Source organism: Puma concolor, chromosome D2 (genome assembly GCF_028749965.1).
Source record: "Puma concolor isolate L17-30 chromosome D2, mPumCon1.1.hap2, whole genome shotgun sequence".
Lineage (NCBI taxonomy): Eukaryota > Metazoa > Chordata > Mammalia > Carnivora > Felidae > Puma > Puma concolor.
In genome coordinates, this window is record NC_141677.1 from 7,343,515 (window position 1) to 7,356,235 (window position 12,721).

Below are 12,721 nucleotides of genomic sequence, written 5' to 3' on the forward strand. Positions count from 1 at the left end.
GTTTTTCAGGTTGCTTGATTGCATGTGACTATTTCTTGCACATCTGCATGAGCTAGGTGAACTTGAGCTAAATGCTAATGCTGCCTTTTAAATGACGTATTTCTTAATGCTTTGACCTCCTAATCCTAGACTGGAGACAGGTTATGACAGTATTTATTCTGTGACAAGCTCTATCGTTACTTCAGATTGTATAAACCTGTGTAATGTAATAATTATTTACAAGTAACCTGATTACCAGTTGAAATCCATGAAGAGAATATTTACTGGAATTTATTTATTTATTTTTCTTAAATGGTATTTGAGATTAGGAAAAATGGAATCTCTCCTCTAGGTATTCTCAATAGTATAAATGTAATTTCAAATGTTAGCTTATTTTTGTTAATGGTGGCTTTTTGTTTGTTTGTTTTGTTTTAAGGTTTTTGGATTCAAAGCATAAAAACCATTACAAGATATACAATCTGTAAGTATGTTTTTTATTTGTATGCTTGCAAATATCATCTAAAATTAACTATTAAGTGAAAGTTATTTCCTTGTTAGAATCAGGTAGAGTTAAAGATATATTTTAACAGAATTGTGTTCCTAAAACAATTAGTCCAAGATGTCTGATTAAGAGCATTGTTAGGTCACTCAGAAAGTGTAGTGATGAGGTCAAAACAGTGTTGGCACACATTCACATTACTTGATCTGCTTTAAGTGACTTGGAATCCAGCCCATCTTTGAGCCAGTAACCATGCGGTAACTTGAAGCGTAATTTACAGCAGAGCTTTTCTGTTAAAGCATTAATAACATCTTCCATGGAGGGATGCTTCAGAGTGGGTGTAATTTTGTTTATTCTGTGTCTTTAAGGTCATTTGATTGAAACAGCTATTAGGGTAATCTCTAGCTCGTAGGTACCATTAATACGTTACCTACAACTGTTGAGTTGGGTGGTTTCTCTTGTCTCGGGCAGGATGTAAGGATTGCCCACTTTGTACAGCTAGCTCGTCTTCTCTTTAACCTTTTGTTTTTCTTTTTAACTTTGTGAGTAAGGATGTAAAAAGGGAAAAAACAAAAAAGTGGGAAGAAAATATTTTATCACTTTTGCCCTTGAAGACTGTTATTCCTTCCCAAAATATTGACCATTTCCTACCGTTTTAAAAATGGCATATAGAATGTGTTATTTTCCTACCTGGTTTTTATTTTTCCTATGTGATATCTGTAAATTATGCAACAAAAATTTTTAATCTGAAGTTACGTTTACTAATTCACTGTCACAATTTTTGTAAAATTTGTTAATCAAATGTGAGAGCAAGATTCTTTTCTACCTTCCATAGGCATTTAAATCTTCACCAGAAAGGATGTCTGCCTTGTCAGCTTGTGAGATTTGCTTTTCTATCTTTAATTTAGTGATCTTTCTGTTCTGAGAAGACCTCAGAAGACCTGAGAGTGAAGTAGACACCATTATTGTTTCTCTTTGTAACTTTTCACTAATTTCCTCAGATTCACAAAGAAGCAAACGTTTATGCAGTGCTTGCCACATTAGGCATTGTAAAACTGGGTGGTGGTTCAGAGGTGAATAAGATAGAGTTTCAGTCTCTGGTAGTTGATAGTCTAATGTGATAGGTGGACAAACTATTACAAAAGAGGTGACTGTTGTGTAGAAGAGAGCTGTGTGGGCAACAGTGGAAATAGTAATTGTACTCCATAGGAAAGTTTTCATAAAGAAAGGCATGTTTGGGCTGGGGTGAAAGAATCCATGGGGCCTGTCCTGCAGGCCTCAGGTTAGGGAAATGGCATTGCAGGCAGAGAGAGGGGCACATAAGGACCTTGTTGGCATAATAGTGTTTAGAATATGGCAGATAATCCATTACGGTCAGATTATGGTAGGTGTTGGGGGGGGGCGGGTGTGGCGGTAATAGATAACAAGGTGAAGAAAGTAAATGTGCTGTAGAGACTTAAGTTTGGGTGGGCCCCAGCTTACAGATGATCTGTGCATATATTTTCCTCTTGTACTGATTAACCTCCTGTAACAAGCCTTGTTGCAGATGCCATAGTGTTTCCATGTAGGAAAATAAAAACCACAAAGCTTTTTATATTTTTTGAATAACTAGACTCAGAAGCTAAGTTTAAAAAAAAGCGCGCACACACACACACACACACACACACACACGACAAGAACTGTCAAAAGCTTCAGTCCACTGAGTTACTTCGGGTTTAGACTCTCAAGATAAGGCATTTAGAATTCCAGATGGAAGGGAGAAAGATACCAAAGACATATTCTGCCTTTTTCAAAAATTTATTTGAATTCAACATTATATCCAAAGAAAGGGAAGGAAATTCTTTTCATTCCTGTATTCAGTGGCTTCCTGCTTCCAGAGTTTAGGACCTAGGCTTGCACTGTCAGTACTGTGGATCACTTGGCATTATTTTGGTTAAAGGTGGCTTTCAGGAGCTCGTCTGGGGACTTGGCTGCCTGTTTGTTTTTGTATTTCTAAACATTGGATCCCACAGTTAATGAACTCTCGTTATCAGTGGAGAGTAGCTTTTGGTATATGTATTTCAATTCCCCTTCCCCACTCCGTGTAATGGAATCATAGACTTTTCAGAACTGGAAAGTACCTGAAAGAGATCATTTAGTCCAACCTTCTCATTTTACAGATGGGGAATCTGAGGCCTAGAGAAGTTAAGTGAGTTGAACAAGGTCACACAGGTACATAAGGTAGCAGACCATCCACTATTTATGCCAGTATTTTCCTTTCTGGTTTGTTGTTGTTGTTGTTGTTGTTGTTATTTGTTTGTTTTAATCTCCCCAAATTTCACTTACTTCAGAAGTTTCTAGAACTACCAACTTGTAGCATGTTGTGATTTCTGATGTCACTTTTCATTCTACACCTTCTTTCTACCTGTTTATATTTCTGGCTCTGGGTAAGTGAGTCTGGCTAGCAGCAGATGTTTCTCTTTTATTGCTTTTATTTTGGGGATGTTAATTACTTGTGATGTATGTTTTTGCGAACATATATAAATGGAAAGATCTTAAAATATTTACTCTAGACATATGTATATTAATGGCATATTAAACTTTTTATGGCAATTACGGCATGTGGGTGAAGAACGGTTTGTAATGTGGACTTTTTAAAGGATCGTACCTGTTTATATCTCTATATTATCAAGCATTCAGTAAGTTATTTTAAGAAGGAACAAAATTTTGCCTCGTATCATTAATCAAATTTGGGTATAATGATACTTAGTAAATTAGGTTGTTTTGTGCAGGTGTGTGTATTTCATTCTTGTACGTTCCTCTATTATAGCAGGTATGTGGGTGGGTGTAGGAGGTGAAGGGGGCAGGTAGGGAATGAAGGCATAATATAGTTCTTGCCTTTGAGGAGCTTAAATGTTCACTGGATACTAATTTTTAAAAAGGTTGCTGTATTTCACTGTGTACACTGTTTGACATACAGCTCTCCCATCATTTTGTGGTAAATCTTTAGCTGTTGTTAATTATCTCAAGTTTTCTTTTGTAAAACAGGGATAGCTTTGTTGAAGAGAGTTACCGAAGAGATCTACATGCCTAGCTGATTCTTCAAATCTCACTTCTCTGGAAGTTTTTCCTAGTAATCTTAATCTCTTTCTTCACATTCTGTCTACTGCTTCATTAGAAACTAAGGTTCTTCATCTCTCTTGTCTCATATAAGCCTACATAAAGTGAAGATTTTTAAAAAATGGTATCTTTTAATTTAATTTTAATTATAAGAAAGTATAAATGGTCAGATTTACCTAATACTTGTCTTAGTCAAATCCCATTTTCCATTTATGTATCTTCAGTTTTGGTTTGTTGAGAAACTTGTGTTATCAACTAACATAACCCACAAAAGCTATGAGGAGCTTCGTGTGTGTGTGTGTGCGTGCGTGATGTGCATGCAGTTATTAGAGAAGGTTGTGATTAAGAAGAGAGTCCTCATTCTTACCCTAGCAACCCTCCTGCAGATCACTTTCATCACTATGGGTCCCAGTATATGTTCTCACATACGCCTCGTCCAAACCTGCAGAGATTTTCATAACTTTTTCATTTTTTCATGATCACTCTTTGTTGGTTCTATCTTTTGTGCCAAATGTCACTTTTATAGGAAGGCTGACTTTGAGTAAAATTTGTTACTACTTTTGTTTTTAAAACCGTTCTCTATTTTTTCTTATGTATACGAATATAAATATTCCTATGGCACAGTGCTGGAAGGAGTTTGACTTGTAATCACAAGTATTGTGCTTAAGTCCTGGATCTTTGATTTGCTCGTTGTGGTTTGGGGCAAGTTTTTCGATGCTCTTCTAAATCTTTGCTTTCTCATATATAAATTGGAGATTATATGGCTGTGACTATGAATTAAAAAACTCGGAAACTCCTTTGGAAGGTGTGCGCATCTGGTAGACATGTAGTAGCTCATTATTTCCACTTCTTCCTCTTAACGGTAACATTGGAGAATCAGTTTATGAAGGTAGTTCTTCAGCAGTGTTTGTGGAACCAAACATTTGAGCTCCTGAAAAAGCACGGGAATTTTAGCGAACTAAGGTTGTGCTGCCATGAGACCAGCTTCTTAGAATTGTTTCCTAGGTTGTTCCTTGTCCCTGCATCTAAATCCTGTCTTTGCATGATTCCTTATAAAATATTCCATTATGGATTCTTCACTATTTACCAGACCTCTTCTTTAACCTGTACTAAAGAAAGTATAAAATGTGACTTTTTTCTTGGTCAGTCTTCCTCGTACCTGTCACGTTTTTTATGAGTGAGTATGAAATTATTTAGTAAGGATACATATATGTGCATATGTCATAGCTAAATAGTTTTTTTGAGCGAAACTCAATATACTAAATTATACAAAAAAGGGGAAAAGTTTTATTTTAAGCAGTAGTATGAAAGCTGATTTATTTCAGGTCTGACGAATTAGAAACTACTGGATTCTAATTTGTTGATAATTAGTTCACTTTAATGTGGATTTGGATTTAAAACTGTTTAGAGGAACTATACAGATACTTATAGGATTTCTTAAATGTAAGATACGTGTCTACAGTCACGTATTTGAAACTCTTGGGGCCAGTTGTGTTTTGGGATTCAGAATTTTTCGTTTTGCAGAAGGGTACCATGAAAGCAGATACTTTGTATTACATGATACCTGGAGCAAGTACATAACATGAAGTGTTTGACTCTTCACTCCAAGGGCATTAATTAAAGAGGGCATACAGTATCATTAACTCAGGTCAGGTTCTGCTACAATTGAGTTTGCTGTATATTTAACAGAAAGTGTTAGATGTTTCCAAATTTGGGGGTTTTGGAATTGGAGATTAAGGGATTATAGGCCCTTATTTGTTTTAAAATGCTAAGTTTTTGTTTTATATGATTTTTTAAAAAAATGTGGTTTGGTTATAACTGCTGTTGTAGTTACCACGATGCTGCTGACCACAAACTAAAGTATAGGGTCCCTTTTGGAGCCTCTTAAAGGTTTATAAATACAGTCGGTTAATCATAAGTAAGTCAGTGCGTGATGATAAACATGTCACTACTGTTAAAAAGACAGCTTTAGCATGCTCTAAGTAGTGCTAGGTCAACATTTTACTATTCTATATTTATTTTACTTATTATTCCTTCATGACTCTGAGACTTTAATTAAAACTTGTAACCTGAGAGATTATTGAAAAAGATGACCTTGGGCTTTTCTAAAGAGAGAAAGGTCTGACTTAAAAAAACTTTTAGTTAACTATTGTTTTTTAGTAGATTAGCATCATTCACTTTCTTCCATTACGTTTTCTTTGCCCTTATAATTTTACTATTTAAAAAATTTATCTTTTTAACTAATAGTTTGAGAACAGTATGTATGTGCAACTCTGAGGTAAGGATAATATTGAAACTGGTTAGTTGTTTCTATGTACTTGTGAAATCAAAAATAGATTCCATTAGCATGCAAAATGTCCATCCAGGAAATTTGAAGGTGGAGATGCGGCTGAATTGGCAATGTTGCATATTAGTGGCATCACATGTTTTGTAAGCAAGTGCATAAGCTATAATTGCATACGCTTAACATTTCTAAGCTTTGGTTTCCTTAATTGTAAAATATTGGGATAATATCAGTACCTACTTCATAGAATTTCTAGGATTGAAAGAAATAGTTAATACAAAACAGCATGATGTGTGGTCCATTATAAAAGTTCAGAAAAATGTTTGCTACTGTATTTTTTTTCACAAGTGTAAAAGATAACTTTAGATCACATTTAAACTTTTCTTTTAGGTGTGCTGAAAGACATTATGATACCGCCAAATTTAACTGCAGAGGTAGGTATTAACTACAGAATAATGTATTATGTTATATAACTTAAAACCAGTAGACTAAATCTTACTGTCATAGCAGTGATGAATAATCTCATTATTAAGTGAGATAAATATTTATCTTAAAGATGGTCTTAAAAAATTTGCAAAACAAATTTAATTTTGCTGTTGTGTTTTGGGAAGCAAGTATCCTATAAACCTGCCGGTACTAACTAGTACGAAGACTAATCCCAGAGTAGACTAAGAATTTGGAGAAATCCCTAGACTAACAATACAGTAAAGAGAGGGGTAGACCTACTGCTGGAGACATTTGGTGTAATAGTGAGAGATTATAGATTATAGGAAGAAAGCAGATCAACTTAATAATTCTGTTGAACGTAACCTAAAAGGGGGGAAAAGATATGACAAATACGGACAAGAGGAACCTGACAGATGAGAGCAGGGAGCTGCTTTAAGTGAGTTCTTCTCCAGGTGTAATGAATCCTGTCTCCAAGTCTACATAGAGCTTCCTCTGTGTTTGTGGAACCCCTTGGGCCACGAGAGACCTGGAGAGTGGAGAGCCTTGGCAGGTCCTGCCGTGATAGTCAGGAGAAGGTAGACGCCGGGATCCCTTCTGAAAATCTAGAATGGACTTTCAGACAGCTGGTTGGAGAATTCAGAAGCACTAATGGCTGTGAAGCCAGGACATACTCACTAAGAATTTTTCCTTTTTCATGACTTCGGCTGCTGCTTACTAGGCAAAGCGTGTTTTGGTCAAGGTTCGTCTAGCTTTAAATAGATGTTTAACAGATTCTCCTGGATGTTTTTGGGTGCCACTGGGAAGATGAAGATGGAATGATAGTACAGCCAGACCGATGGCCAGGTGAAAGCTGTCCTGATGACTCCTTGTAATGGAAGTCGTGTCTTCCAGAAGAGCTCACCTGACATACGGGAGGACTTAATTGATCAAATCCTGTTCCACATTATTAATGACTTGACTGAAATTAGAAGGCATACTTTTCACATATTTAGATGACACAGAGATCATTATATCCTCTGGATTCAATCAGGATTTTTAAGGATCTTAGTCGAGTGGACCCGAGGCAGCGACCAGTAAGACAGAATTTAATAGGGATATGTTTAAAATCCTATTTCTAGGCAAGTTAAAAAAGAACTCTCAACTCTGACTGACTATAGGGAACAGAGAAATTTTGGGTTTTTATAACCCATACGAAAAGACCTGAAATTTCATTTGATAAACTTTACTACAATTGTACACCTTTTTATAAGTGGCTTTTTTTCAGTTTCTTTTGTAAATGCCTTTAAAATCCCATGTAGTATGTACAACACTAACATTCGCAAGGCCATCTTTATTTTATTATTATTTTTTTAATGTTTATTTATTTTTGAGACAGAGAGACAGAGCATGAGTGGGGGAGGGGCAGAGAGAGAGGGAGACACAGAATCTGAAACAGGCTCCAGGCTCCGAGCTGTCAGAACAGAACAGAGTACAACGTGGGGCTCGAACCCACGAACCGTGAGATCATGACCTGAGCCGAAGTCGGCCGCCTAACCGACTGAGCCACCCAGGTGCCCCTGCAAGGCCATCTTTAAATAGCACACTTTGCATTTTTATTATATGCATTGCAAATTGCAGTCCTTTCCAGTGTTGATTTATTGGTAATTGATACTTTCTTTGGAATGTATATTTGTGATGATGTAATAGTATAAGCGTTATTATTCGTTTTGTCAGAAAATGCCTTGAGAGCCCTGACAGGAAACCTGTGTGACATTCCGGGTCCTCCTCTCCCTCTGACACGTTGTGACTTGTGCTTGCTCTCCAGAGCAGTCTCCTCTTCGTCATGGGGGGAAATAATCGGCCTCTCTGTCTAGTGCATAGGTTTAAAAATTAATGAGAGACTGTTTTCTGTTCAAAAATTGGAAAATCATCAGACGAGTATTTTTCTCTGGAGTTTAGTTTTCCTTCTAAACATCTGTTAAGCTTATATGCAACGTTTCTGAAGTTAACCTACTTTTAAGAAGCAATTCAGGAAGGCCGCTTTTCTCATTCTGAGGTGATCTTTTTACACAGTTGCACAGTATCCTTTTGAAGACCATAACCCACCGCAGCTGGAACTTATCAAACCCTTTTGTGAAGATCTTGACCAATGGCTCAGTGAAGATGACAATCATGTTGCAGCAATTCACTGTAAAGCTGGAAAGGGACGAACTGGTGTAATGATTTGTGCATATTTATTGCATCGGGGCAAATTTTTAAAGGCACAAGAGGCCCTAGATTTCTATGGGGAAGTAAGGACCAGAGACAAAAAGGTAATACATTATATTAAGTTATATTTGATGTTCTTTCTTTCTTCTTCCTGGATCTGAGAATTTATTGGAAAACAGGTTTTTAAAAAGTTGGTTGGTAGCCCTCGTTTCTTTATTCTGAACACTGAAATCAGTTACTGCCTTAGCTGTCGTATGAGCAAATGACGGATTCTTGCAGTTTTTCTGTTGATGCTAAGCATTATCATATCATGCTAGTAAGTGTATTGGGTATTTGGTGTGATAAAATCCTTACAAAGCAGTACATTGATCAAAAGTAAGCTTGATACTTCTGAACGTTGCCTGAGAAGAAAATGTCTTTGGATAATATAATAACTTGGATGCCATTACCTAGTTTTACAGTACATGAAAACCATTCTTTAATATGAATGTTCATAAATACAGTTATGATTAAGATTAGCCAAAGGTTCTTCTCTTATTCAGAAGATTAAAGACTATTGAAAATCAGTGACACACTTAATCTGTGTAGTATGTTTGAGAGGAAAACAAAAACTCTTGGGAGAGCTTTCACAGTGATTTTCAAGGGATTCATTTCTTTGGGTGGCAAGTGTGATAAAATATGTTTATATTTCTTACAAAGACATTTTGTACAGTTCTGCGTCTCTGAGAAGGAAAAACCCAAGATACTCCAGTGAGAGAGAGAAAAACCCGTTCCATCAAACTTTATGTGAAGATTTTTTTCTAGTTTTAGTAATGTTTACAATCAGGAAGGCTCTCTTCCAGTTTAAGCTGATTTCTTTTTAATTCAGCTTCCAAACAGAAACATAAGTGATCATTTCCATCATTTTAGCCAGGTAGTTGCATTGATTGCTGGTTTATTTTCTCCTTCCTCATTTCTTGTTTTATTTGTCTTTGTGACTTTTTATTTACATCTGAGGATGTCAGAGTACTGTTTATTGTCCTCATTTATAAATTTGAATCTTATATTAGCGCTTGATTTTGGTGAATGTTGATTATGGCAGTGCCTTACACTTCTGTATGTTGCACACACCTGGGATGAGAGCAGTGGCCTGAGTCTTGGAGTGGAGGGCGGAGGGCCTGCGCTCTTTACTTCAGCTCACTCTTGCATCTGGAGGGAAATTGTTGCTTTTACTGATGAAAAATGTAGACATAAATTGTTCTACACTGAAGCAAATAAATGCAGGGCAGCACAGGGAAAAGAGAATGCACGGGAAGAAGACCATAGAGAAACAGGTCAAGTCAAAGTACAGTTGCAGAAGTAGTGGTAGGAGTTGAGAACAGGGTTGATGAGCAGTAGGCATTTTGGTTGTGGGAAAGAAGTCCAGTAAAAAGAATTTAAAATGAAAATAGAAGAGCTGTATAATATGGAGCCAGAGCACTAGATTTAAGCTAGTGGCTCTATAAGTGTTTATGTTACATACCTTCCAAAAATATGATGAAAGCTATAAATGGTCTCTCCCTAAAAATGTTCATGATATACATGAACATAAAATTTTGCTTATAGTTTTTAATTGCACTGAGATTTTTCTTAACGTGGAAAAGAAAAGGAGTCTTCATAAGAATTATGTCCCTTTTTTAAATGCAAAAAGCAGTGACCACTCACTACTTGAGAATGATGAGTAGATCAAGTGGTAACAAATGAAACAAAACTAAGGCTTAATTCTGTTCAATAGTAAGTTTTAATGAAAGGGCTGCTGTTATTTAGATTTTAAATAATACATCAAAACTATGTCATCATCTTTTACTTGACAACTTAAAAACAATTTTTTTCCTAATGTTTATATTTTCAAGTGGGGGGGGGGGGTTACAGAGAGCAAGCAGGGGAGGGTCAGAAAGACAGAGGCAGAATCTGAAGCAGGCTCCAGGCTCTGAGCTCCGAGCTGTCAGCACAGAGCCCGACGGGGGGGCTTGAACTCACCAGGAGTGAGATCATGACCTGAGCCGAGGTCGGACGCCCAACCGACTGAGCTACCCAGGTGCCCCTGCCTGACAACTTTTATGTGATCTCTGATATCCAATCAATTTTGACTTTGTTTTTGTTGAAAACAATTACTTAAAACCCTGTCTCACTAAAGAGTGAGAGAGTAGATGGAATCCGTTAGATTCTTTTCTCGGATGAAAGTAGGCTTGTGTCAAAAAATAAGAATTCTCTCCAGATAAATTCGTGTTACCTCATTTTCTTTGCCTTTAGTTAATGAGATCATTTTTGGCAAGATCTTGGCATAAGGCTATGTTAGGGAAGGAAAGGATTATGACTTCACATTTTAGTTTTAAGTTTAGTTTGGAGAGTTAGACTGTGTAAATGAGTTTGTATTTTATCTAGTTAACAGCAGTTAAAATTTTTGACTATGGAATTTGTCTTCTGAAACCAGTGAGTTTATGTGTAGCAAAGCATTTCCTAATTGCTCCCACTTCTTGACAAAACCTCTCGAGAAGCCCTTGATTGAAAGTCTTGGCTCTCCTGAATTTGGCAATTTTCACAACAGTAGACTTTTCATGACAGATCCTCTTGCTCAGGCTGTGATTCAAGGCTTGGCATTCATGGAGCAGTAGAGCACTTTCACAACAATAGATAAGATTTCTCTCAGGATTGACGGTAGAGTCTTGCACCCCAGTGCACAGCCGTGAACAGGGCGGTGAGTCACGGTGACATGCAGAGCTCTGTCTTTACCAGAGCAACGAAACCAGATGTCTTGCCAGGCATTAAGGGGTACTGTCTGTCTGTGGAACACTGCGATTTCTTCAGCAGTGTTTTTGGGGCAAGGAAACTTCACCATTTTGAAAATGGTAATGTCCCCTGAAGTTTCCAAAGAGGGTTCCAAAATAAATTATTCTTTGGTTGTGTTAGCATGCGTGTATTTGATGAAAACTAGTAGCTGGCTAAAGGGAAGTGTCATCATCCTATACTGAACGGAAGCGGTATTTCCAGTCTTTTCATGCCCTGCTTCGTAGTTTTAGAAAACGAGGTCAGTTTTTTTGGATTGGGTAAAATTGGTCACTAGAGATACTGCAACGGTATTATTTTCTGTTGCAAGCTCCAAACGTGTTTCACCATTTCCAAAGTATTTGCCTTTGCCACGTTCATCTGTGACTTTCTTGTCTGTTTGACATTCATAACCATTGGGATTTTGAGGTGGGAGTACTTAAGGTTTTTTGGTAATTGTCTAGCCTTTCCTAATCAAGCGGTGCTCTCACCCAGTGTCTCTTTCCCTCCCGCTTCTCTCCCTCCTCTCCACACTCACCCATACACATATACATATGTACCTGGTCTGATGTAGGGCTTCTTCAGGAGAGTTGGCTAAATGCTTCTGATAGTGAGAACCAGCCATGTAAGAAGTACTTGGGATAGTCTGTCCCATCATATTCTGGGATAACAGTATAACCCAAGAACACTCAAACAATTTAACTTAGATCCAAGAGAAGTCTTCATGAACAAAAAGGACAGGTTTTAATTTGCCTTTGGAAAGACATTTTAGTCCTCACAATCTGATAAATATTCTCAATTCTGTTTTTCTGTAGAGATTTGGTAAAATGGAAAGGCCCGTGGGATATTATTGTGAAATAGGGGCCAGGGTGAAAAGGTCGCGAGAGAAGTGCTTATGAAAATAAAAAGCGGTATGTCCTAGAATGTGATAGTCCCCACATCATCAGCAGAACCGCTACAGGCACACTGCTTTCTTCATCCTCTTCGAGGTTAGGATCTCCCCCAAGAGGAGGAAGCGGGCTAATAGAGGATGGAGTTCTGTGTACTCCGTAAAATTGTTATGTTTGGCTGTTAACATTATATCAAGACTCAGAGTTAAGTAATTTAGCCAAAGTTGATCACTTTTAGCATCTTGGAGTCAAATCATCAAGATCTGTTGTGCTTATTAGTTCATGATTAATTAATGTTTACAGACCTTTTTTGGGTGAATTAGTCACAGGGTCTAAAGAAGTATGCTAATGTGCTCTTACCTTTATTTTCTGTGTATATTTAAAAAGGCAAAAAAAAATTTATGAGCAGATGCTGTTGATGAAGTTGTATTTTACAAATGGTTCCATTTGCATCTTATGTTCAAATAGCATTAGAAAGCTAGATTAAAGGGATAAAGATTGTGGGCATAAGATTATGAATTTTTTTTGGTAGGATTTTTTCCTATTTCAAAA

The 12,721-nt window shown here is 37.0% G+C and overlaps 1 protein-coding gene across 3 annotated transcripts in view; it reads left to right on the forward strand.

The window, feature by feature from the left end:
- PTEN (phosphatase and tensin homolog) overlaps positions 1-12,721 on the forward strand; it is a 93,270-nt gene that overhangs the window by 56,015 nt on the left and 24,534 nt on the right. For 2 of the 3 annotated variants that reach the window (XM_086679528.1, XM_086679529.1), the window contains exons 2-4: positions 416-460; positions 6,252-6,295; positions 8,361-8,599. In XM_086679528.1, the coding sequence (XP_086535654.1) occupies positions 416-460; positions 6,252-6,295; positions 8,361-8,599 (328 nt within the window). The remainder of the gene's footprint in view (positions 1-415; positions 461-6,251; positions 6,296-8,360; positions 8,600-12,721) is intronic. The other variant, XM_025915085.2, reaches the window with a different exon arrangement.